The 26,104-nt window shown below is 38.7% G+C and overlaps 2 protein-coding genes across 2 annotated transcripts; both read right to left on the minus strand.

Moving 5' to 3' along the window:
• Positions 1-18: 18 nt before the first annotated feature.
• On the minus strand, positions 19-2,360 carry LOC126589123 (60S ribosomal protein L6-3-like). The gene is made up of 4 exons (XM_050254347.1): positions 2,017-2,360; positions 990-1,096; positions 379-557; positions 19-267 (listed from the first exon to the last, which is right to left on the minus strand). Exons 1-4 carry the CDS (start codon positions 2,271-2,273, stop codon positions 112-114), a joined length of 699 nt encoding a protein of 232 aa, XP_050110304.1. The 5' UTR covers positions 2,274-2,360; the 3' UTR covers positions 19-111.
• A 1,876-nt stretch (positions 2,361-4,236) lies between these two features.
• Positions 4,237-8,696, minus strand: LOC126589027 (bZIP transcription factor 17-like). Its single transcript, XM_050254209.1, has 2 exons — positions 6,778-8,696; positions 4,237-4,967 (listed from the first exon to the last, which is right to left on the minus strand). Exons 1-2 carry the CDS (start codon positions 8,585-8,587, stop codon positions 4,525-4,527), a joined length of 2,253 nt encoding a protein of 750 aa, XP_050110166.1. The 5' UTR covers positions 8,588-8,696; the 3' UTR covers positions 4,237-4,524.
• Between the last annotated feature and the right edge of the window lie 17,408 nt (positions 8,697-26,104).

Raw genomic sequence — 26,104 nt, forward strand, 5'->3', positions numbered from 1 at the left:
CTATATATGAAGAACACATGATCTTAAGCAACATCTGATTAGACGTCAATTACAAATAAAACTTAAAGAGTACAACCACTAATGTCGAGTTCAAACACAAATGGAACGTCTCTAGAAAACAAGCTCATGAGGCTTCATGCCTTGCTTGAGAGAAAACCTTGCAGCTAAATACTCCTTCATATAGGCAATTCTGTTGATGCATCTAATCAAGGGTGTATCAACAGCCTTCTGGTCATCTTTTTTCTCCTGGGGAAGTACTTTCTCTTCCTACAATTTGAAGAAAGAAATCAAAGGTTAGATGACAACAACAAAAAGACTGTCAAATGAATGACCATCCACAGTATACACTTAAAATACACAATAGATAAAAGACCCAACCTCCTCCGCTTCAAAGAATTCGCCTTCTCCCTTTCTCTTTTTCTTCTGGACTTCCTTTGCAAAATACTTGTCATCAAACTTAACCGCATTAACCTTAGAGATGTCAATCTTAGTCTGAGTTCCAATCACATAAGACTGGTTCACACGTCTTAGAGGAACACCGTTAATCTTGAATGGTCCTGGAAAAGCAAGAAACAACAGCAGTCAGAAATACTCCAATACAGGGACACAAGGCACGGAGGATATATAGGGAAAACAACACTCTTACAAACTAACAATCCAATCACCAACATGTACAGACAAGTGGCTCTCTTGAACATAAACACACTAACAAAATTAATCACTGTAATCGCAGTGTAAATAGTGACCATTTTCAATGATAAATGGCCACTGCTTCATCAAATTACAACTAAACGTTCATCAGCCTGTTTTCCTTTGTAAGATATTTGTATCTAATACTAATATAGATTAAACCAAGTCATCATCTTGTAAACTGAAATCAACCAGCAGAACAATTGACAAAAAGAATAAGACTGATAAAACAACCAGACCAATTCGATAATGAAGAACTGAAACAGAGGAAACAACGTTTAAGGAGAACAAGAACTCACCAGTGACCAAAAGCAAGCCAGATGAAAGCTGCTTCAGAAACACAACCCTCTTCCCCATGAACCTCCCAGCAAGAATGATCAACACAGTACCTGGAGTAATGCTAGCCCTACATGATATAAAGGAAAGAAAATACCTAAACATTATTAGGTATCCCAAGAAGAAAACACAGAAAGGTTACCACAACTCAAAAACTTATGAGACTATAGAAACCAATCCAATTGAAAGTAAACAATGAAAGTTTAAAAAAAAAAAAAATTCCATCTCGCAGTTTGTGGATGTTAGGTCGCAAAAAAAGTAATCCATTTTTTACTCTCCATGTTGTAACTTCCACACTATATATCTCCACTTTCAACGTTCCCAATTTTTTATCCTCGTGATTGAAATGGATATTGAAAATCATAAACAGAACCCCAATACGACAATGTTAAACAGAATACATGCACATTGATACATCACATCTCAACATTTTCCACATTTCAGGTGCCAATTTTAATGCAGAGCAATAGTACCCACCCATATGCCCCATCTGTGCTTGCAAAATCCCACCTATTTCTCACTTTCGACCTATTTTTCGGTATTTTCTCGAATAAAAATAAAACCCCACTACCTAAAACTACATACATGATAGAAAAAAGTACTCCTTAGAAAAATATACAAATTAGAACTCGTATGAGAAGTGCTTTTAAATGACAGCAAACGCTTTTAAAGGAAATATTTTTGGGTTTCAAAAGCACTTGTAGTGCTTTTCTAAGATTCCTTAATTTTACTCACAATTAGTTCTAAAAACACTTTCACCAAAAGCACTTAGGTTATCTAAAAAACATTTCCCAAACCAGCCATTAGAGAGATAAAAGGTCACAGAATTCAGACAATAATCACACAGGAGCACACATTTTTCTCAGAATCCAAACACATTAAGACAACAATTCAGCACATCTTCTCGTCAATCACCAGCCAGAAAGAAATACAGACATACACATAATCTATAGATATAAAGATGATTGAGAAACAGGGAAAGAGAGAGACCTGAGCTTTGTGGGCTTGGCATTGCGCTTGTTGACGATAGGCTTCTTAACATCGTCGGCGGGGTAAAACTTGGGGGGCTTGACTGCCGGGGCGTCGGCCTCGGCCTTCTTGTCGTGACGGGGGAAAACGCCGCCGTTCTTGGCCTTGATAGCCCAAAGCCCTCGCTTGTGGTACATCTTGGACCTCGATTGTTTCCGAATTTCTCTGATCAGATTTGGGTTTCTGACCACCTTTGAAATCCTCCGCTCCGGGGCCATCGCTAACACTCGGAGGTGAAGGTGAAGATTCTCTCCCTTCTAATCAGTCGCCCGCCGACTGTCGTGGGTTAGAGTTAGACTTATTCAAAACGTATCGTTTTGTGGTGTTTGTATCGTTTTTAACTATAGTCGTTATTTTAATGAGTTATGTTTTGTCAAACCTATTATCTTAACGAGTCAACAAGTGATCGGATAATAACCCAGTTCATTAACGGGATGTGTGGTTTCGTGTCAAGTTAAAGAATCATGCAATAAATTGTCATGCTTAATATTTAGGCCTGGCAACATGATATTTTACTGAGTTCTTAATGGGTGACACGTAACAATTTGACTCTTTAATAGATTCTTAATGAGTGACCCAATAATGACCAAACTCGTTAACATGTTGACCCGAAACCTATTATTTTTATGTCCATTTGTATTTGGATAATGGATCATGCCAAAAATGTCAGGCCTAATTAAAGTCGGTGTTTTAGGTGTGTCCTAAAAACGCTTTATTTGATTTCAATCAACAAACTTACTAAGCAAGATATGTTTTAGCTCATTTGGAGCTGGTTTGGGCTTGTGGAGTTTTTTTTTTTTTAAAAAAAACAGCTTATTAAAAATCTGAAACATCAAATATGTTTGGTAAAATAAAAAAATTGTTGTAAATGATAGTAGAAAACATAGAAAAGCAGAAGCAGGTCTATTATGCTTTTAAAAAAGTTTTTTTTCTTCAAAGCATAGTGAATATTGCTCATTTAATAAAATTTTCAAATGACAAGTATACCCCTGCATATTTTACAAAATGACAATCTTTGCTTTCTTCATTATTCTCTTTGGCAATTATTATTAAATACTACATCATTTTTAGTTATTTAACATATTCACATAAGTCACTTAGTACTAGATTCTAGTGGTATTCCTCTTCACTTGTAAATGAGATGTCTTAGGTTCGATTCTAGCCAAAAGTGAATTTGAATCACATTATTATGGCTAGCCCAGTTTAAGGATAACCCCACTCCCTTACCCCCGTTTGTTAAAAAAAAAAACATATTCACATCAATTTTATATAAAAGTTTGGCTTAAATGTTAGAATGGTCTTTGCGTTTTAGTCATTGGGTCTTAGTTCATGTGTTTTCAATTTGATCAATTTGGTCATTGAGTTTATTTCCGTTAGCCAATAAAGAATATTTCGATCTAATTTCTGTAAAAAAAAATTATAAATTACTATAAACTTATTTATTTGATTTTAAATATTTAAATATGAAATTAAAGAAAAAATTATAAAAAAATTATTCTTCTCCCAACTCCCCGACCTCCTCCCTAACGTTACCCCCTCTCTTTTCTGTCACAACCTTAATCATTTTTTAGATTGGAAGTTTTATATCTTATATGTGTTATTTCTCATTGATTTGCATTTTTTCTATAAAGAAAAAGGGTAATTATATATCTTATAATTTTCTTATGAATTTTTTAACAGAGATCATCAAATGAATTGTCCTTAATTGGCTAACTGAGACAAACACGATGACCAAATTAACCAAATAAAAAATACAAAAACTAAATTGGCCATATGACTATAACATAGGAATTGTTTTGGCATTTAAGCCTAAAAGTTTACTGAAAACTCTAGATACTGTTTTTTTTTATATTAAAAGCACTTTTACCACAAAAAAAAAAAAGGGTTTACATAACCTTAACAACACTTTTACAAGAAATTTTTTTTACCAAACACTAAACAAATTTATTTTACACTTCTTTTATTTTCACAGCAAAAACAATTTTTCTTGAAGAGCAGCACTACCAAACTAGCCCTCACGCCTCAATTCTCAGCCCTACATATTTTCAAGGGTTGGTTTGTGCCATCCAGCAACTTAATTTATATAGTTCCACTTCGATACGAGGCAGTAGACGACGATGTAATTCATCCTCCTCGTCCTCCCGTCCTCGCACTTGAGAACCGCAAGTGTTCCTTCACAAATGGCTACGAAAATACTTTTTCATCATCATCAATAACAAAAAACAGTGCGAAACATATGCGTGCACACGCAAACTAATGATAATTATTCTTAAACATGTTTCCTAACACAGGAAGGGCATACAACCAAACCTTCCACAGTAAGTTAAAGCCCTCTCTTATACGGGCAATCCATTCTTCTTCTGTTTATATACAAAACTGGCCTTTTTTTTTGTGTTTGGGGGTGAGCTTCTAGAATTAGTAGATATAGTTGTCGTCGTCATTCAAAACTCCAAAGCCGCTTCTCCATGTTCAAGTAGTCACCAGGTGAGGACCAGATCGAGGGAGCACGCATGAGTATGTGACATATTTCACGCTGTCTAAAAGCACCACAACAAAAATTCGAGAAAGTGACTTCGGCTTGATCATGCCATCCACGTCAATATCACCAGCCTCTCTAGGATCAACAAGAACAGAGACAACCATGGGAGAAGCCGATCTATTACCGGGCAGGGTGTTGTTCTGTCGATTTCCCTTCACATTTTCTTCAGTGACGTTATGACCAGATCCAGCAAGGGGAATTGGGAGACCACGGAGGATCCTTCTGTTCCTTCCCCTGTTCAGCTCTGTAGTATTCTGACGGTGTTCAGAAACATTCGAAACTGAAGATGCAGGTATTATACCTCCTGAAGAGGTAGCAGCTGAGACATCGAACTGAAACACTTCAGTGCACATTCCAGAACTCAGCATTGGTCCTGCAGAATATTCAAGAAATCATTTATGTAGTTTGTATCAAAGTGTTTGATGTGAGCACCGACAAAGGAAGTACAATGAACAGAAGGAATTAAAGCAAACATAGTAGGATACTAGAAAAAGCAACAGACGCAATGTCATATATGAATGCATCCTGCGGTTTAACATATAAATCTTCCAGACCATCAGTAAAACAACATGCAGTTCACACTCCAACCTATAAAACTAAGATAATATATATTTCCTATACTCAGCCATTTACCCGCTTGTACCTTAAGGAAGACTTGGTGCAAAACTGAGCATAATGGCGTTCTATGATACATACAACCAACCTCACTTGGAGGAGGCTTTGTTGTTGTTGTTGTTGTTTGTACTCAGCCATTGACCCAAAAATAAAAATCTTTTTCAAGTCCAAAATTCTTACGAGAACATGCATCCCACATAGAGGTAAAATATCATATGAGAAAATGCAATCCCAAAACAAGCATACATGCCAGTGAAATATTGACGAGAAGGTAAAGAAATAGTTGGAGAAAATTGTAGATTTATTATAATCATACCAACATGTAGAACACGAATAATATAACATTTTTTCTTTTGAGGAGAATTTAACAAATAATTTAAAAAGTCTTCTTTTGTAGACAAACAGGAATTAATCAAATTGACGTGCTGTACAACTTCACTTCAAAGCTGAGATGGCCAAAGCAGCCACTAACAACAACTAATCATTTAAGTCCAACAGAAAGATTAAATTCAGTTGAGGATATCTTTAAGTTTACTAAAAACTTATGTCCCTAAACACAAATTTTGCATGTTGTATGGAAAAAGGTTACCACACCTCAACCGAATTGACAAGTCCCACTAATATGACATAAACCAAAAAAGAAAACAATATGATGCAAATAAAATTTATTACCAGGTGACTGCTAGGGAACTTATATCTATCTGTGGTATCTCAATTTGGGGTTGTAGGTAGTTTTGTGTCCAATATATATATATATATATGGAACTTACCAGAGGATGACTAGGGGAGCTAATCACCTATCTGTAAGATACCAATCTGAGAGTGTAAGTAGGTATGTGTCTGAAGCACTACTATTACTATCGACATTGAGCTTATTCTATATTTGATGTCCACAATTTCTAAGACTTACAAGAGATGCAAGGATGAATAACCTGTCAGACATACCTTCAAGCATAGTTAGAGCTCAAATCTAAGTATATAAAGTCAACCTTCAACCCAGACAAGTACACTAACAATATACTCAACACCCCAACTACTTGACAAGTAGCTGTAATTGGAAAATGAATCCAGATCTCATCACACATGTACCAACAAAACACACTAGTCCAGGCACATAACGACTTTTTCAAAACAGCCAGGTACAAGCTTAATCATGTCACTGATCATAGAAACTGGCTCATAGCCTCACAATTTTTTTATACCTACTGCAAACAAAACTCAATTTTCCTAATTTTTCCTAATTCAAAGCTCATGACTTATCTACCCAAAAGAAAACTCAAAACAAGAGCTTCATCTTGCAATCCATCTACCCAAGTGATATTCCCTTACTAGCATGATTAAACTAAACTTATATTTACTACGAACTACCAATAGGTCCCCTCAAACTTAGCTGCACAACTATTACCAACACAACACTGATGAAAATAATTTCCACTTCACTTGTTGATCTAATGAAAATGCATGGCAAATGGTCAAAAAATAAAACCAACCATAAACGTGTCAGGCATCCACTAAGTGCACATATACAGAACCTAACACAAAAGAGAAACCAGGTGCAATGTTATTACCTGCAAGACCTTCACGGAACCACTGTTGCAGTTTACCATCAGCTGAAGTTGACTTCATACAATCCTTTGGAACATCAGTTGAACCACTTGTAAGAGCCTTGTGTGGTCCAGCAGAATTTCTGTATAAGGGAGCATGAATCCCTCTGTTCCCTCCCGGTTTAGGAATAGCTAATGCTGAAACCAAATCTTTAGCCACAGCCAAACCAGTCTCTCTACTATTCTGCCTTTCAAAAGGCTCATGGGAAGCCATAGCTTTCTCACTGGCCAGGACCGAATGTATAATCAAGTTTCCGTCAATCTTGACAAGCTTATCATTTCTTGGAACATACAAAGAAGCCACGAGTGGCTCACTACTAGTATTGTGCAGGCGAGCAAATTCATCAGAACCCAGTACAGATCGTGACCCTTGTTCTTTCAGCATATTTCTTGTATGATGACCCCTCTCATGAAGAATTTTGTTAGAGACATCGAATTTTCCACCAGATATGCCCGAATATATAATTTCTTCAGATCCGTTCAAATGACCGTGAACATTCAAAAGCTTCCCTCTGTTTTGACCATTGAACCTATCACGAACATAAGAAGACCCACCAAAACCTCTATCCATTACACCACTAAAGTTAACATTCACCATAGGAACAAGCCCACCAAAAAGCAAGATAAAAAACAACAGACCCAGAAAACTAATACTAGCAACCTTCTTAGTTCTACCCTCACTCTTCTTACTTTCCGACTTTATGGACTTGGGTGCAGCCGCTGGCTGCTGGGATTTCAATCTAGGAATTGGTAACAAAAGGGACTGGGACCCTTGTGGCTTCGTCACATAGGGCGAATATGGCATCCATGGATAAGCCATCGGTGGCATGGGAGGATGCGGGTGCATCCCTAAATGTGGTGGCGGTGGCGGGCACATGGCGCCACCGCTGCTCAAGTGCTGCTTCAAAGTAGTATTCTCGGCCATAACATAAGAAATCCTATTATTCAAATCAGCAATAGTGGAATGCATAGCCCTCACCTTGTCCTCCAGCTCCTCCACATAATGCTTCTTCCTCTGCCTAGAAAGCTGAGCACTTTCTCTGTTCCTCATCAATCTCGCCTTCCTCTTCTCCTCCTCATCGTTCGCATTTGCATCCACATTCACAGAAGCAGAATTGTTGTTATTGTCTGACCTCCGATACTTGGCACTTCTTGACTCCACGTTGCCTTCGTCGCTATCTTTCTTCCTCTTCACAAGGTAATTTTTCGCCATTTCATCCTCCACCTTAACCTTCTCATCATCTGAACTGCAAATCGCATTGGAAGAAACAGTAACGGAATTACCCGAATTGCCCGAATGCGAGTCGACCGCCTCGGAAATCCCAGAGCCCTGAGACGACACAGGCCCACCAGAATTCTCCGAACACTCATTCGATGACGCCGGACAATTCAGAAACCTGGAGACGTCCAGACCCCCCTTATCATCGCCGGAAACCGAAATCGCGGAGCTACCCGAATTCGACTCGGCCGCGCCGGGATCTAAGCCGTCGGGAAGGAGGAAGTCCTCGGTCACCGACGGCAGGTAGAGTTTGTCCAAGTCGTCGAAAGTGAGCTCGAAGTCGCAATTGTCATCGGGACCAAACCCGAAGCCAAGATCGGACATGAATTCATCGGAGGGGACGGCGGCGGAGGCCATGCCGTTGTCCGATGAGAAGAATTCAGGGTCGAGAGGAGGGATCGGGAGGGACTCCATCTCGGAATTGAATTTGAAATCGGTGTGATCCGGATGGTTAGCCGAATCGGGGACGGAGTGCGGCTCCGCCGGAAGCGCCATGTTAGGGTTTCAGAGAGGTTTGTCTGAGAATTTAGAGAGAGATGGAGAGAGAGGTAAAGAGTACGTTGACGAGGCGGAGAGGAGTCATGTTAGAATAAAAACCCAACGGTTTCTAAGTTGTTATTATTTAATGAGAATTTGTCAGATTTGGTTACCAAATTAAAAAAAAAAAAAAAGAGAGATTTTAATCCAAAAAATGCCACGTGTATCGGACGTGGTGTGGAAACTTCGCCCTTCCTTTTTCTTCGTTCACGCGGGAGGGTTGGTTTGCCTTTTGTAAAGATGTTGGAGTATAAGAAGGTTTGAATTTCAATTATTAGGTTTTAGTTTTCTGTTTTGATTAACGAAGTAGCTGTTAAAATTTTGAAGTATTTGATACTTTTGAGCGTTGTAAAAAATTCGGAATTAGAAAATGAGTAAACGGTTTATGTGACAGTTCGTTCCTAATTTTAAGAATTTTTAAAGTTTTTTTAAAAAAGGATTTTACAAAAATGCCCTTTGAGGAATGCACATTATTTGAGGTTAATCGTTGTGTCGTGCCATCTAAGATTTGTTTTCTTAACATATCATCGTAGTACTCGTCGCTACGGACGTGTGGGCGCTGACGGTTCGTGATTTGGAGTTACAGTTAAAATTTTACGGAACTCTAACCTGAGAAGTACTTTTACTTTGGTTAATATATATATATATATATATATGTGTGTGTGTGTGTATGTGTGTTATTATTGTTATTTTTTTTTTTTTTTTTTTTTTTTGGCGAACATGTTATTATTGTTATTAGTTGTTATTAGAAATGGGAAAAGAATGAGGAAGGCATCGGGAGGAAAGGAAAAACAGAGAAAAGGAAAGATTGGGCAAAACTGCCCAATTGGAGAAGAAGAAGGAGTTGGCGAATTAGGAGAGGAGAGAGGAAGGGCTGGCCAACCAGAGAAGAGAGCAGGAGGGAAAGGAGGAAGAAGAAGAACTAGCTAACCGGACCTACGACCCGGTTCCATATTACGACCCGGTTCTTGACCCGGTCGTATCTCCTTCGTCCGAGGTCCGTTGGAGGTGATTTCGGTGTCTATGGAACGTTCTCAACGAGCCCAACATCCTTGTGGTGATAGATTATCAAATTTCTTGTCAAATTTATTCGAATTGAAGCCGTACACCCAAGGTGGTTCCGGCGGGTTTTTCCTTTCTCCGGTGAATTTAGAAATGATTCCTTCCAATTACCACCACCATTATACTCCCTTAGAACCCAGGAACAAAGCCCATGCAGTGGTGGAAGCGTCGGAGCAAGTTTGAAGGCCGAATCGAATCACACACAAAACTAGGGTTCCGCACGGATTTTGGTGAAATTGAAGTGTTTCCAGGCCAAATTGGCCTTGGCCTCAGGTATAAAGTTTACTCTACTCATTGAGATCTTTAATTCTGTATTTTTTGAGAATTTTTGGAAATGGTTGGATTTTTCGGCGAGCCGGGCGGCGGCCCGTGCGGCGGCGCATGGCCAATGGTCCGCCAATGTCATTCTTAGCATGTGTTTAAGGTTCTAGGTTCAGTTTTGATAATTGATGGACTTAAATCGAGTAATTGAACCTAAGTTCGTTTCGATTCGTGGTTAGGTGAAAATGTGAATTGACGATCCGACCGTTGGATCGTCACCAAACTTTGATACGTTGTATTACGTAATATTTGAGGATTATAGGAACTTACGGATCGGGAATCCGATTTACGGATCTTTCGGAATTGGAGTTGTAAGTTCATAAAATAGAATGTTAACCGACACTTGGTTTTGGAAATTGACGGAGATCCGACCGTTGGATGGTAACGAAATTTTAGGATGATGTCCTAGAGGTATATTGTGGACCTCTAGAAGTTATGGATTTAAAATCTGAGTTGCAGATCTTCCGGACCGAACTACGTAGTGACGTGTCTTATATAAGTTATATATTCTATCGATATGTGCAGTGTAGTGCCGTACAGGTCACAGTTGGTGACTCCGGTAGGGCCGTACAGGTCACAGTTGGTGACTCCGGCTGGATGGGATATTGAACTATAGAATCAGCCGTACAGGACCACTGTAGGGTCTCCGGTTGATTTATTATTTCGCCTGATTTATATTGATGCATTCATACTATATTTTGGCATATGACATGGCATGACATATTCTTTCTGAAAAGCGTTGAAGGATTATGATTTGAGTTTTTGATGATATATATATGTTTATGTACTACTTTTCTGGGAAAGTATACAGGTTTTACAGCGAGGGGTTAGAAATGTTTTAAATGAAATGTTTTCGAAAAACTTTGTTTTACTGACCCACTCAATTTTGTTTTGCGCCCCTCCAGGTTCTAGTTAGCAGAGCTTTGGTGGCCACGAGGAATCCAGCGTTGTTCTGATAGAATTCACAAAAGTAGGACTCACCCTAAGGTGTTTCATCATAGTAATTGTATTTTTTTTTTAAAGCTTCCGAACTGTGTAAATGGTTACGTCACACTCACGTGACGGCCAACACGCCCTCCTTCGGGACGGGGTGTGTCAGTTTACCCCATGAACTTTCACCTCATTTTCGATTTCCCCCCTGAACTTTTCTATTGGAAAATTAAGGACTCAAACTAATTTTTTTAGCTAATTTTCCCCCTACCGTTAGTTTTTCATATATTCCATCCATATTTCCGTTAAGTGAGACCATGTGCACAACATGTGAGGATAGTTAAGTCATTTCACTCTTAAAAAGGATAAAAAACTGAAAATAAATAATAATAAAAACTTTCCCTCTATTTTTTCCTGCTAATTCTTATCCTCAATTTTATTTTTCACTCTCATTCCTATGTATGAGAAATGACATGGTGTTATTGTCTTCATAAGTAGCTAAGTTAGTCTTTTTCTTGAAGCATGTACTACCATTTTTATTTTCTCTAACAAATTAATAATTTGACAAATGCTAATGGTGCAATTGTCTCCAAAGCAGTGCATTAATATAAGAAACCCTAGTCTTTTTTATGGACATGTTTCTTATATTAATGCACTGCTTTGGTGACAATAACACCATGAGCATTTGTCAAATTATAAATCTGTTAGAGAAAATAAAAATGATAGTACATGCTTCAAGAAAAAGACTAACTTAGCTACTTATGAAGACAATAACACCATATGTCATTTCTCATGCATATGAATGAGAGGGAAAAATAAAATTGAGGATAGGAATTAGCGGGAAAAAATAGAGGGAAAATTTTTATTATTATTTATTTTCAGTTTTTAATCATTTTTAAGAGTGAAATGACTTAACTACCATCACATGTTGTGCATATGGTCTCACTTAACGGAAATATGGATGGAATATATGAAAAACTAAAGGTAGGGGGCAAATTGGCTAAAAAAATTAGTTTGAGTCCTTAATTTTCCTATAGAAAAGTTCAGGGGGGAAATCGAAAGTGAGGTGAAAGTTCAGGGGGTAAACCGACAGTTTACTCTTAGAAAATTGCTACACTTTCTTAGCTAAAGAGTGTCAATTTACTACAAGTGGTGTTATGTTCGTTCACTTATTTTTTTGATTAATTACAATACTAGTTATGAGGTTTCTCGAATTTTCACAAAATCTCCTATTATTTGAGACATTACACTAGTACCTTTCAAGTTCTATTAACTTTCACTTAACTCCTTGACTCAAAATTTTGCTAGTAAATTGACAACTTTACCCTCATAACTAATTAATTAAATAATAAATAATAACATTAGAAAAAGAAAATATTAAAATAAATAAATTAAACATTAAAAATATAAATTAAAAACTTGTAAACAAGGGATGCTGCGGAACAAGGATTGTCTGCCCTCCTTGTTCGTGTGCCCTCCTGTTTGTGTGGTTACGGTTAAGCCACGTCAACATTTTATATTACTATTCATTTTTGTCTTATTATCTCTATAAAAAAATAATATAAAATGTTGACGTGGCTTAACCGTGACCACATAAAATAGAAGGGCACGGGAGGGCATGGGACCAAGGAGGGCAGACAATCCTTGTCCGATGCTTTCTTCGTTAGCAAAAGACGGGACTCCCTTGATAAAGATAGGTGATAAAGTGCTAAGATAAGACGTCAACCACGGGATTGTTGCGGTTCTAGCTCCCGGCCGATATGGGCTCCCAGAAATTGTTGTCGTTTGCGTGTTATTGTAAATAGGGTTGTCCTGTGGATTTGTCATGGCTCTCGCATTCCAATTGAGCAAGCCTTTTGCCTAAGATCGCAGCCATGTCTTCCAAGCAAGGTGGAAAAGCAAAAGCCCTGAAGGCACCCAAGGCCGAGAAAGGAGTATGACTAGTCCGATTTAGCCAATTGTCAATTTAATAGCAAAATTTTGACTGAAAGAGTTATGTGAAAGTGAATTAAAACGTCAAGACGAATTTGTGTAATGTTTCAAACGTGAGAAAGTTTTGTGAAAATTCGATAAAACTTAGGGAGTGCTAGTGTAATAAACTCTTTTATTTTCTCGGTCATTTTTTCTGTAAATATTCATATAAATGCTTATTATAAATGTTTATGGATGTGCATGAGCTTAAGCCCTCTACAAAAGTCTGAAAATTGAGTTTGATTCATATAAAACTCCAATAATAGATTATAAAATTTGAGTTTTGTGAAAGTGAGTTTGATTCCAATTCTAGATCAATTTGATTTTATTTTTATAGGAGTTATACTCATACGTTAATATGTCACTTTATTGATTTGTTATTCTTCCACTTGTGCTCCAAATCTGATACTTTTAAATAATAAGAGCTTACTATCTAATTGTGCCGGACAATTGTGTGGCGTAGCTAATTTTTTGTTTGTTTGTTGTTGCATAAGAAAAATCTCATTAGTCACGTAGTAATAAGGTCTAGTGGTATTCTTCTTTATTGGTAAGTGATAGGGCTTATGTTCGATTATCGCCAAAGGCGAATTTGAACTACATTATTGCTAGCACATTGTGAGATAGCCCACTTTCACACCCCTTAGTGTAGATAATATATATCGTTTGTTAAAATAAATAAATAAGAAAAATCTCATTTTGGTTTAGAGTTTTAGAATATTTGTTAACACAGGGACCTGGGTTAATCATTTTAAGTTTAGAGTTTTAGAATGTCCTTAAGAGCTTAGGTATGAGAACCCGTATTTTTAAAATAAGCTTACAAGTTTAGACATATCAGCATGATGCAACAACACCTTAATTCGAGTACGGAGGTTAGCTAAGCTACACATTTTTCTATTCCCGCTCTTCTTTATCTATTTTAGGCTTATGTTTTCTGTTCATCCAAAGGGAAAGAGCCATCTTGTCTTCTCTCCTGGGTTTGTCTGCACACTATTGCCTTGCTAAACATCAGGATTTCATCCCCGATTTCGCCTTATGAAAGCATGTAAACTTACTTTCTTTTTCAGTATAAATGGAATGCAAGAACGCAGGTGACAACGTGGTTTGACAACACAAAAACCAACCGGAGCAGGCTTCATGATTACCGTAATCCTATCTTCGACCTCACTGAATGTAACTCGAAGCTTTGTCACTTATCTTTCTCTGTAACATAGAAATTCTCCTTGTCAACAGCAAATAAGTTCTGAGTGGGCTACTGAAGAGCTACTATCTGCCACGGGATTCAACCTATTTTGGTCTTTAGTAATAGAAGTAACGATAATTGCTGTGAATTTTCTTTTATTTTTAATACGAAGCCTTTCAATCTCGAGATTTCTTCCTTGTCATCACCTGTAGCAATCATAGCGTCCACATAAATAATTAAAGTTGTTATCTTAATCCTTCAGCATTTTAAGAAGAGTGTATGATTTGAATTACTTTGCCTGAACTCATGGCCATTTGGAACTGCCTAAACCACACATGCGACGATTACTTTATTACGTACAAAGCCTTTTTCAACTTACACACCAAGCTCGGTCGAGCGTGCCAACTTGCAAACAAGCTCGGTTGGGCGAGTAAAATGGAGGTGATGATGGTCTCGAATGTGATGTTGACTTCTACACCAAAGAGACTACGGCCTAGGAAGGAACGTGTCTCGACCTTGGGTTCTACAACTTGAAGACAAGATTACCAGATCAATGTGAAGTTTAATAATAGACTCGTCTTTGGTTGTGCTGAACAAGGGGTAACCAGGCAATACCTCACTTTGCTGAAGTTAATGAGATGACCTTTTGAGATGAGAGAATTGGGAATTCTTAGTCTGTTAGATAACCTGCCAACCAGTTGCAGTTCTATTCACTGATCCGAGCTAAAGGTGCTCCTGAATCCCCTGGTTCAATGACTTCAGTATTATTAATCCAAACTGAAAATGTGGCCGGTTATCAACACAGTGCGGTTCACTTATCCGAACTGAAGATGTGTTGACGGAAGCGTTAGGATAGTTAGTGTTTTGTACAGAGATATGAGAAAGATGTGCAAGGGTTTTTCGCATAGAGAGTTTTGAATTGTTTGCTGAGTTGGAGGAGGCATCTTCTATTGCAGAGCCTTCTGTATTTATAGAAGAGGCATTGTGACAAACAAGCCTACCGAGGCAGAGTCTTGATGGGGCTGTATTTGCTCGACATCTATTTGAATATTCCCCTTATCCTTTGGTGGCCAAAACTTCATCTACATCCAATCTCGGCCTCTTTGATTCCAACTAGAACTCTGAATTTGATCTCTTTATGTGACTCATTCATCTTAATCTAGCCATGCATGCATTTTGATCATTGGGATAATTCGTATTTATCCAAGGCTTAATATGGTCTCTAGTAATTTCGATTCATATAGAATTGGACCTAGCCACCCTCAATTGATCTTTTCACAGTCCTTCCTTCATAAGGACTCGGTCAGAATGATCCTATTTATGGGCTGAAATCCTGTTGGCCTAAAGGATGCCTACTGGGCCAAGGTTCGTGGCTCTTGAGTCGATCTTACTTGGCCAAATTGTCATTTCAGGCCCAAACAAGACCCATCAACTTCATGTTTAATTGTGTATACTCGCCTACACTCCGCTATTTTTTTCATTCATAGTAATTGAACTAAATCCCACATTTTTATTTTATTTTATTGAAAATGCACTCATCTCTTTCTTCATTATTTGGTGCATCCTGTTCGTGGCTAGAATTTCCGTTGGGGATGTTTCTTAGCCGACGAGCACACAGCTCCCCTAGAGGTTGGCGCCGGTCGATGCTTTCTGTCCCGTTTCTGCTTCACTGGCGGGCTTGTCAGGCAATGCTGAAAAAGAATGACAGAGTGAACTTTGAAAGGTGCCTTTATGGGGCCTTAGATATAGGCCTTGAGGCTCCCAATCAAGATTAACTTTTAAGTGCTCAGGCGTGCCACTACCATCTTCAGCATGGCAGATGTAAAACGGATGTTGAGTTTTAGTTGTATATATACCCAAGAGGTTGTTTTTAGTTATGAAAGGTGCCTTTGTGGGGCTTTAGGTGTAGACCTTGAGACTTCCAATCAGGAACTAACCCAATACTCGAATATATAATATTTGTTTCATTGATTACAGAAGTATTATGACTATTATACTTCTGATTACCCGAGCCCGAAAAGCAGAAAGAATCCAAATAGGTGCCTTTGTAGGGCCTTAGGTGTAGGCCTTGAGGCTTCCCATCAGAATTCCTTCCATGCTCAAACGTTCTACAATAATCATAATATAATAGAAATAACACTAAGGGATAGGTCGATTACTTGCGCCCCAAGTAACTTCGAACTTCTTATTTATCAAAGACTGTCGTGGATGGGTTAAGTCCACATAAGGTTCTTTTTTATGCCTTAAGACCAAGGACTTTTAAATGATCAATCTTACATGCCCGAAGGCTTAGAACTTAGATCTGATTTAATCTGTGAAGACATATTTAAATCGGATTCAAAAACTGAGGAGCCTTTTTAATCATCAACTTGCCAGAAATAACTTGGATACAACTAGAAGTATACAACATATTGCTAGACTACTGAATGAAAAGACAAAAACAAAGAGGGTCGGGCAAGGTTGGTCGTCTTGCAATTTCCTATCTTTGTGGTTTATCAAGGGGTTTGAGAGTTTAGAAAGAGGGGTAAGAAGATGGGTTTACAAAAGGAAATCGATACTACAACGAGTTCTAGACAAGGTAGCAGAACTATTACAAAGGCTTTGGGTGAGGGTTGATCCCAAAAAGGATGAAGGCTTGGGCTGACTACAGCTTCGTTGAAGGCAAATCTAGTTTGAGCAGAGTTTGTGCTTGTATTTGTTTGTTTGTTTGAGTGTCCTTATCTCTGATTTCTCTTTCTTCTTTTATAGACATTTCGGCTTGGCCTCCTGTAGCAATAATCTTGCCTGAATGCAACTTTAAGGGCAATGACTCATCAGCTTTTTACTTGTACTGCCTTTGTAAAGTGTTTTTGGGCTGATTAGCTGGCTGGTCTATACTACTTGACCTCTAAGTAGGTGAGCAAGTGGTTCAAATGGTCTGCACCTAGTCAGAAAAGGGCCTCTCTTGCTTTCTGGGCTTTGGCTGGGCTTCGGGCTTTTCTCCTTCTAAACCTCTTTCTTTTGGGCCAAATCCTTCTTAAGCCCAAAGTTCAAGTTTTAACCCAAACAGTGCCCCCTTCAATTAATATTCAGACTGGAACTCCAGGCGCCAATATTGATTGAATAGCCGCATGCGCATGTACCCTTGTTCTTGGAACTTGTATCTTCTGGTTAAGATCAACATAACCCGGAGTCTCTTGATCTTCCCACGACTCTTGAACTACCTTATGATATTCCTATAAATTCCTGCTCAAATCATCTTCAACCTTATCTGTTATCAACCTTGAGCGTTTCTGCCTCCTTAGTTTTCTTCCCAAAACTGTGGAATGAGTTCTTCAAGATTCAAGTGGGGTTTCCTAAAACTTCCTTTTCGTGAGAAAAAGAGTTTTCATCAGATAACTATTATCTCCAACACCTTTGGTCAAACACCCTGCTATCCCCAACACCTTTAGTCAGGTGGTTTCCTCATGAAGGCTTGCCTTCCTGCTCGTTGCCATGATAAGTCAGGCTTCACCATCATATATGGCGATGACTCTGTCTGAGGATCCTTTACCAAGCTCATCTTGGCCGCATAACCCGATCACCTGATCAGATTCTATCCATGAAGACATCGGAAAACCAGCTGAGACACCATTGCATCCAGAAGGAATCGAACGTAGCACATCGGAATTGAATCTGTTGTAAATTTCACCAATTTGTCGAAATGAAATAAACATTATTTTAGCAGCTTTGTGTCTTTTTATCTTCTTGAATGATTGATGAACATACACTGCACTTTGGTATCCCGAAGCCTACTTTACCTTGCATCATTTTCAATATAACAATCCCTAACATCCCATAATGTAGGACAATACTTTTTCAAGAATTTAACATTAATGGGATGTTTCTGTCAATTTCCTTCGAGGTCCGCCAAGTAATATCCTCCTTTATCTAATACTCGACTAATCATGAAAGGACCTTCCCATGTCGGGCTCCATTTTCCAAAGCCCCTAAGCTGAGCTCCTAGAGCGAAGACTGTCTTCCACACTAAATCTCCTTCATTGAAAGACTTTATCTTTACCCTTTTGTTATGAGCTCGAGCAACATTTTTCTTTCCTTCCTGAATCTGGTTCAAGGCTTCAATTCGGGCTACATCTAAGTCTTCAATCCCTTGACACATGTCTTCGATGTACTCTTCACTGTGTAACCCAAACTGATTTTGAATTCTGACAGAACTTACATTGATCTCCATGGGAAGCATCGCATCTTGCCCCAAAGTTAAAACATAAGGAGTTGTCCCTGTTCCTGCCCTCTTAGAAGTTCTGTATGCCCATAGAGTATTTCCCAACTTTTCATGCCACTTTTCTTGACTATTTGTCACCATTCTTTTGATAATGTTTACCAAAATCTTGTTGCTGGATTCTGCCTGGCCATTTGACTGTGGGTAGTAAGGACTGGACTGGATCATCTTTATTTTGTATTTGCTTGCAAACTCTTCAACTTCTTTTGAAATCAAAGATGGCCCACGATTCGTTACTATGGTTTCGGGCACACCAAATCTGTACAGAATCTTGGTCTTAATAAAATTCTTGACTGTAGCTGAGGTTATGGATTTTACGGCCGAGGCTTCTACCCATTAGGTGAAGTAATACTTGCTTGCTTGCTGTCTATTCTTCTTGCTTGTGGGTGAAAAGGGATCCTTTAAATGATGAATGATGAGCGACATCTAATCTTTGATAGGAGCATATTTATGTGACTTAGGTGGCTTGTTCTTGTGCATTTATGTTGTTATTTCTTAGTCAATTATGTATTTTAAGCTATTTTTGTGTGTTTGTAGGTTCAAATAACAAAGTGCTATTTTGAGCATTTTTGGGCCAAGATTGGATAGTGCAAGCATGGAGACATGAGGATGGACGTTTTTGAAGATTTGAAGGCTAGAAATCAGCATGTGTGTGTGCAAGTTTGTTGACCTACAACTCCAAACATCCATCCACTACACCCATTACATCCACTCATTACCATACATCCATCCACTACATCCATTACATCCACCCATTACATCCACTTATTACCAAACATCCACCCACTACACCCATTACATCCACTCATTACCAAACATCCACCCACTACACCAATTACATCCACTCATTACCAAACACTCATCCACTACACCCATTACATCCACTCATTACCAAACACTCACCCACTACACCCATTACATCCACTCATTACCATAACATACACCACTACCACCTTAATTAGATGGTGATCCTCTCCCTAGCCTATAAATAAATCCACCCTTCACCATAACAAGGGGGAGGAGAAAAGATCCATCAAAAGACACTACATTCATATCTCACAACTCTATACACTTACACTTTCATTCCTTGGCCGGGAGAACACAATCCACCCATCCACCCTTCACCATAACTCACCTATATCCATCCACCACCATAATTTACCACTCATCCATCAAACCACACCTTGTGCCGCAACAAAGAGAAGAATGAGGACCCTTGGACGTGCTTGCCATTCAAGTTGGATTGTTTGAGCGTTTTTAGGTGTTTTCATTCTTTTTTTTTCCATGTCTAAATTTGTTTATCTTTGCTTTGTGAGTATGAGGAACTAAACCCCCCTTAGCTATGGGGGAATTCGAAACCATGTTCATGCTTACAATATGATTTGATTACCTTCAGTTGTGATTTCATAAGTTGTGAATTCAATTTGTTTAACTGCTTGATTGATAACTTATTCGTGTATGTTTATTAAGAGTGCACACTTAGTTTGCATGCATGAATATGATGCTAGAGTATAAGGGAGTTTCACCTAATAGTTAGAAACTTATATTCATAAGTAGTGGAAGTCGCTTATAAACGATCGCGTTAAATAAATTCTTGGCAGGAGTTTCATGCTCATCATAGTAACGAGTGCCTCGTCAATACTTATAGTTTTCATAATGCTTAATGATATTTGATTGTATCTTTATTGTGCTGTTCACGTAAAGAACTTTTGAAGAATGCTTGAATTGTTGTATGCGTTTTCCCATCTAATTCAATAACTTAAGGAGAACTTGAAGGTTAATTTAAGCGGACTTAATTAACCTGGGGTGTTGAGTTTCATGATTAATCAAAAGAACAACTGAAAATTGGTTTATGTGCAAGTATGTCATGTGTGGAGAAGAACCTCCTAGCTAGCTTTCCATCCATTTAATTTACTCAAATTCGCGCAGATTTCATTAGTTCTTTAATTTACTTGTTTTATTTTCAAATTCGTCAAAACCAAAACCCCATTTATTTTAAAGTGTTTTATTAGTCAAAATCTGTTTTGATTTGTGTTTTTAGGTGTCACAAAAGTGTGTTAGAGTCCAAATCTACCCAGTTTGTGTTTTTAGGCAGATTTGAGCGTTTTTAGCTTGTTTTGAGTCCTTTGAGTTTGTTTTAAGTTCTTTGAGTCTAGTTTAGTGTTTTTAACTTTGTTTATATGTTTTTAAGTCAGTTTAGAGGTTTTAGCAAGCCCTCATCATCTCCGGTTTAGAACGATCCTTACTTGCATTTATACTACAATTTGACAACAAGAGGGTTTAATTTGTGTGTTAAGAAAATTTTCGCATCAATCTTCTATCTCCGTTTCTAGAACCATTACATCCAGACTAAATCATCTTTCCAGGATAGAAGGAAGGTTTCTTCTTTGAATCTTAACATCTACCCCATATTTTCTTTCCTGTATTGGCACGCCTGAGGCTAATTGCACCATCTCGTTGGGCGCTAGGTTGGATCCTCTGGGAACATGATTAACTGATATCTCAGAATCCCAATAACTCAGCAATTTCGTGGCCGCCAAGTAATACCCTGCCATGGTGATATGTCTGCACTTGAACTCCCCATTTAGCTGGTTTATTACCAACTCTGAATCACCAAACACCTCTACCTCCACTGCCCCCAGATCCATCAAGATTTCCAAACCAATTATTAAGGCTTCATACTCTGCCCGATTATTGGTGTTCCCTTGGTAATCTAGGAGAAATGAGTAATAATGATAAACCCCTTGAGGGTTGATAATTACAATCCCAACTCCTGAAGCCTTCTGAGTGTAGGAACCATCAAAATACAGCTTCCAAGGAGTAACCCAGAGGCCAGTTACTCTTCTTATCTCTTGCTGGATCCATTCCTCTTTGCCCGAGATATCTTTGCTTGGCGGGATCCAAACACTAGTAACTTCCAGGGTTCCCAAGATATCGACTATCTCATCTGGAGACTCTTGATGCTCCGTTAAGAAGTCAGCAATTGCTTGTAACATGTAATGCCTCAGCTTACTGGCAGTAAAATACAAAGCTAGGCACAATCTTTCCACTGGAGAATATCTTGTTTCTACCTCGGTCAGAATTCTACTGAGGTAGTACACTGCCTGCTCTTTCCCGCCTTCATTGTTTTGAGCTAGCAAACTCCCGATTGATTTCTCCGAAGCAGAGATATATAGCTTTAAGGGTTTTCCCCTTTGAGGTGGTACCAACACTGGTGGAGAAGTCAAATAGGCTTTGATACTGTCGAAAGCCCTTTGGTGTGGTGTTCCCCACTCGAAATTCTCTTTATCCTTCAGTCTTAGCAAAAGAGTCAGCGGTTGGATCTTGCCCGCTAAATTAGCAATGAATCTTCTCAAGAAATTAATTTTGCCTAGCAGCCTCTGGAGTTGCACTTTGTTGGTGGGTGAAGGCGACTCCATTATTGCCCGTGATTTGTTCTTGTCCACTTTTACACCTCTTTGATGAACCAGGAATCCCAAGAATTTGCCCGCTCTTACTCCAAACGCGCATTTCTTTGGATTCATCTTCAATTTGTGGATCATCATTCTTGTCAATGCTTGCCTGAGGTCTATCAGATGCTGCTCTTCTGTTTTGGATTTCACCACGATGTCATCAATATATACCTCCATGTTATGGCCAATCAGATAATGAAAGATGGCATTCATTGCCCTTTGGTAGGTTGCACCAGCATTCTTGAGCCCGAATGGCATGACCAGATATTCATATGCCCCCACATGCCCGGGACACCTAAAAGCTGTTTTATGTATATCTTCCTGGGCCATCTTTATCTGATTATACCCTGCATTTCCATCCATAAAAGATAAGACTTTGTGTTTTGCTACTGCATCTATGGATAGATTTGCCATGGGCATGGGATACTCATATTTTGGTGTAGTGCCATTAATATTTCTGTAATCAACACAACATCGTACTGCTTTTGTTATGGCCTTTAAAACGGGTACAATGTTGGCTAACCATTTTACATATCTGGCTGGTCTAATGAATCCAGCTTTTACTAGCCTCTTAATCTCTTCTTTGACCTTCTCTTCTCATATGGCCGTATTGAGAATGCTCTACACCCCTCTCTTTTGGCTTTTTGGCATCTTTATCTTCTGCCTCTTCAGAAACTTCATGATTGCGAAATATCTCTGATAAAACTCTAGGTTGGGAATCGCCTCCTAACCGCTGAAAAACACTTCGGGAAGTATCCCTCCCTGCAGTTCGCCTAACTTTCTCATGGGCCTCTTTTCTTTTTTCTTCTTCATTCCTCCTGATCAGTTCATGATCCATGAAGACTCATGCGGGTGGTATTTTGAGCTCACACTCGCATTGACATTTACTACACAAAACCATCTCTTTGATTATGGCTGTTCTTGGATGTTCGGGTAATTTGATCACCCCTCTTGTAGATTTGTCAAGCAATCTTCTTTCTTCTTCCCTTGTAACCTTTTCTTTCCCCTTCTCAGTCCATGCCATACTGATCATATTTATTGGGGCCTCTGAGAAGGGATTCGCAGGTTTGTCCATCACTGCTTCCTCTGGCTAGTTGGTTTTAAGTCTCTCATTTTCCCTATCATCTTTTTCCCCAAGTTGAGGTAAAGATATAGGAATAGTTTGTCTTATAACCAGGTCGGCTTCCCGTCTGAAACCCGTGGAGGCGTTCTCCAATCTTTGCAACATTTGCAACAAGGTAGTTTGCGAATCTTCTGGTAGTTTTGACATATTTCTTTTGATCAAGCACGTCCCACCGAGCATGCCAAAATTATGTTCGTGGCTAGAATTTTCATTGGGGATGTTTCTTAGCCGACGAGCACACAGCTCCCCGAGAGGTTGGCTCCGGTCGATGCTTTCTGTCGAGCTTCAGCTTCACTGGCAGGCTTGTCGGGCAAAGCTTGTCGGACAAGGCTTGTCTGGCAAGTCTGAAAAAGAATGACAGAGTTAACTTTGAAAGGTGACTTTGTGGGGCCTTAGGTATAGGCCTTGAGGTTCCCAATCAAGATTAACTTTTAAGTGCTCAGGCGTGCCACTGCCATCTTCAGCATGGCAGATGTAAAACGGACGTTGAGTTTTAGTTGTATATATACCAAAAGGTTGTTTTAGTTATGAAATGTGTCTTTGTGGGGCCTTAGGTGTAGGCCTTGAGGCTTCCAATCAGGAACTAACCCAGTACTCGAATATATAATGTTTGTTTCATTGATTACAAAGGTATTATGACTATTATACTTCTGATTACCTGAGCCTGAAAAGCAGAAAGAATCCAAATAGGTGCCTTTGTAGGGCCTTAGGTTGTAGGGCCTTAGGTGTAGGCCTTGAGGATTCCCATCAGAATTCCTTCTATGCTCAAACGTTCTACAATAATCATAATATAATAGAAATAACACTAAGGGATAGGTCGATTACTTGCGCCCCAAGTAACTTCGGACTTTTTGTTTATCAAAGATTGTCGTGGATGGGTTAAGTCCACATATGGTTCTTTTTTATGCCTTGAGACCAAGGACTTTTAAATGATCAATCTTACATGCCCGAGGGCTTAGAACTTAGATCTGATTTAATCTGTGAAGACATATTTAAATCGGATTCAAGAATTGATGAGCCTTTTTAATCATCAACTTGCCAGAAATAACTTGGATACAACTAGAAGTATACAACATATTGCTAGACTACTGAATGAAAAGACAAAAACAAAGAGGGTCGGGCAATGTTTCATCTTGTTGGGCAAGGCTGGTCGTCTTGCAACTTCCTATCTTTGTGGTTTATCAAGGGGTTTGAGAGTTTAGAAAGAGGGGTAAGGAGATGAGTTTACAAAAGGAAATCGATACTACAACAAGTTCTAGACAAGGTAGCAGAGCTATTACAAAGGCTTTGGGTGAGGGTTGATCCCGAAAGGGATGAAGGCTTAGGCTGACTACAGCTTTATTGAAGGCAAATCTGGTTTAAGCAGAGTTTGTGCTTGTATTTGTTTGTTTGAGTGTCCGTATCTTTGATTTCTCTTTCTTCTTTTATAGACATTTCGGCTTGGCCTCCTTAGCAGTAATCTTGCCCGAATGCAACTTGAAGGGCAATGACTCATCATCTTTTTACTTGTACTGCCACTGTAAAGTGTTTTTGGGCTGATTAGCTGGTTGGTCTATACCACTTGACCTCTAAGTAGATGAGCAAGTGGTTCAAATGGTCTGCACCTAGTCAGAAAAGGGCCTATCCTTCTTTCTGGGCTTTGGTTAGGCTTCGGGCTTTTCTCCTTCTAGACCTCTTTCTTTTGGGTCAACTCCTTCTTAAGCCCAAAGTTCAAGTTTTAACCCAAACACATCCAGTATCAGATAATGCTTTTTTCATGGAACACAGAACATTGTCAGTTGATAGTTGCTGCATGAATGCCTTGCCTGGTGTGATAGTTTACTTTGATGACACATGGTTGGCAATATGATATTTAAACCTTTTTTCTTCATCATGTGAGTATCCATTAGGTGGTTTCCCTCGGTTATACTTGTAAGGTAACTGATAAGTTGAATTGTTTGATATACTAATACGAGTGGTAGAACTTTCCTCATGAATATTCATAGATGCGTGGTCATCTCTAGGTACTATATTTGGAGAAGATAGGGGGAAGAAGCTTCAACATCGATCGATTGTCAGACACATACTGGACAGTGGTTCTCTATCCAAGTTTGGAGTCATGCATATATTAGACCGATCGTGTCTGGTGATGACCGTGCTACGAATCTCATTTCATCGAAAAATTTGTCCAATGCTCTTCACTTCTTGTGTCCCTTTAAAGATTAGAGTTGGATTGAGGAGTGAATAGTACATTTCATACTCTATATAGGTTACATCCATAATGATGTCGGGTAGAAGGATTTTAGTATCAATAACTCTTTTGATGAGCTTCATACCCCATAAAAACGTAATGCACTGCACAAGGGTCGAGTTTGGTGCATTGCTTTTTATGAAAATGAATGAATGCAACACACTCAAAAGCACGTGGTGGCAACATCAAGATAGATGGTAGAAGAGAAAATCTAGTGAGAGCTTGTAATGGAGTCTAAAAGTCCAACATTTTAGATGGCATCCGGTTCACAAGATAGACAACAAACACACAACAACCTCATCCCAAGAAAAGCGTGGGGCGTGAGCACCAAGTAACGATGCCTGGACAGTTTCACTTGTTCTTCCGTTTATCAACCATTTCGTTGAGGTGTTTGAGGACAAGTAGTTAGGTGTCCGCCTAGACCATCTAGACACACGCCTATATCGCAATCATTAGACAGAAAATTGATAACTTTCATTTTGTATTTTAATTTTTCAATAAAATGTAAGAAACTTATTAAATACTTGGATGAACACTCATTATATGCTTGTTCCCCATGTTTTCAATATGTTCTAATACTTTATATTTTATTTTGTAATTTATGTATCCCAGTATAATTATGTGTATTTTTAAAGTAAAAATAGGCAATTATTTATACAGTGTATAATAAATTTATTTAAATCTGCCTAGTCCGTCAAGGCCCAACCAGCTGTCTGATTAGTACATAGCGTTTTTTAGAACCTTGCTTAGAGTTAGATGTAAATTCATAAGTAACTTAGATGTAGCCCGCTTCTTTTAATGACGTGAAATAGTGTACTGTTTCTCCTGCAATTAGTTGTCTAATCGCCATCATCAATAATTACCAAAAATAAAAAGGCAGAAACTTAGCATCAATTTGAATAAATCAACTTGTCATTTGTAGGTGTGAGAGTGGGTTTTCATCAATGC

The sequence above is a fragment of the Malus sylvestris genome, chromosome 2, assembly GCF_916048215.2.
Source record: "Malus sylvestris chromosome 2, drMalSylv7.2, whole genome shotgun sequence".
Classification (NCBI taxonomy): Eukaryota; Viridiplantae; Streptophyta; class Magnoliopsida; order Rosales; family Rosaceae; genus Malus; species Malus sylvestris.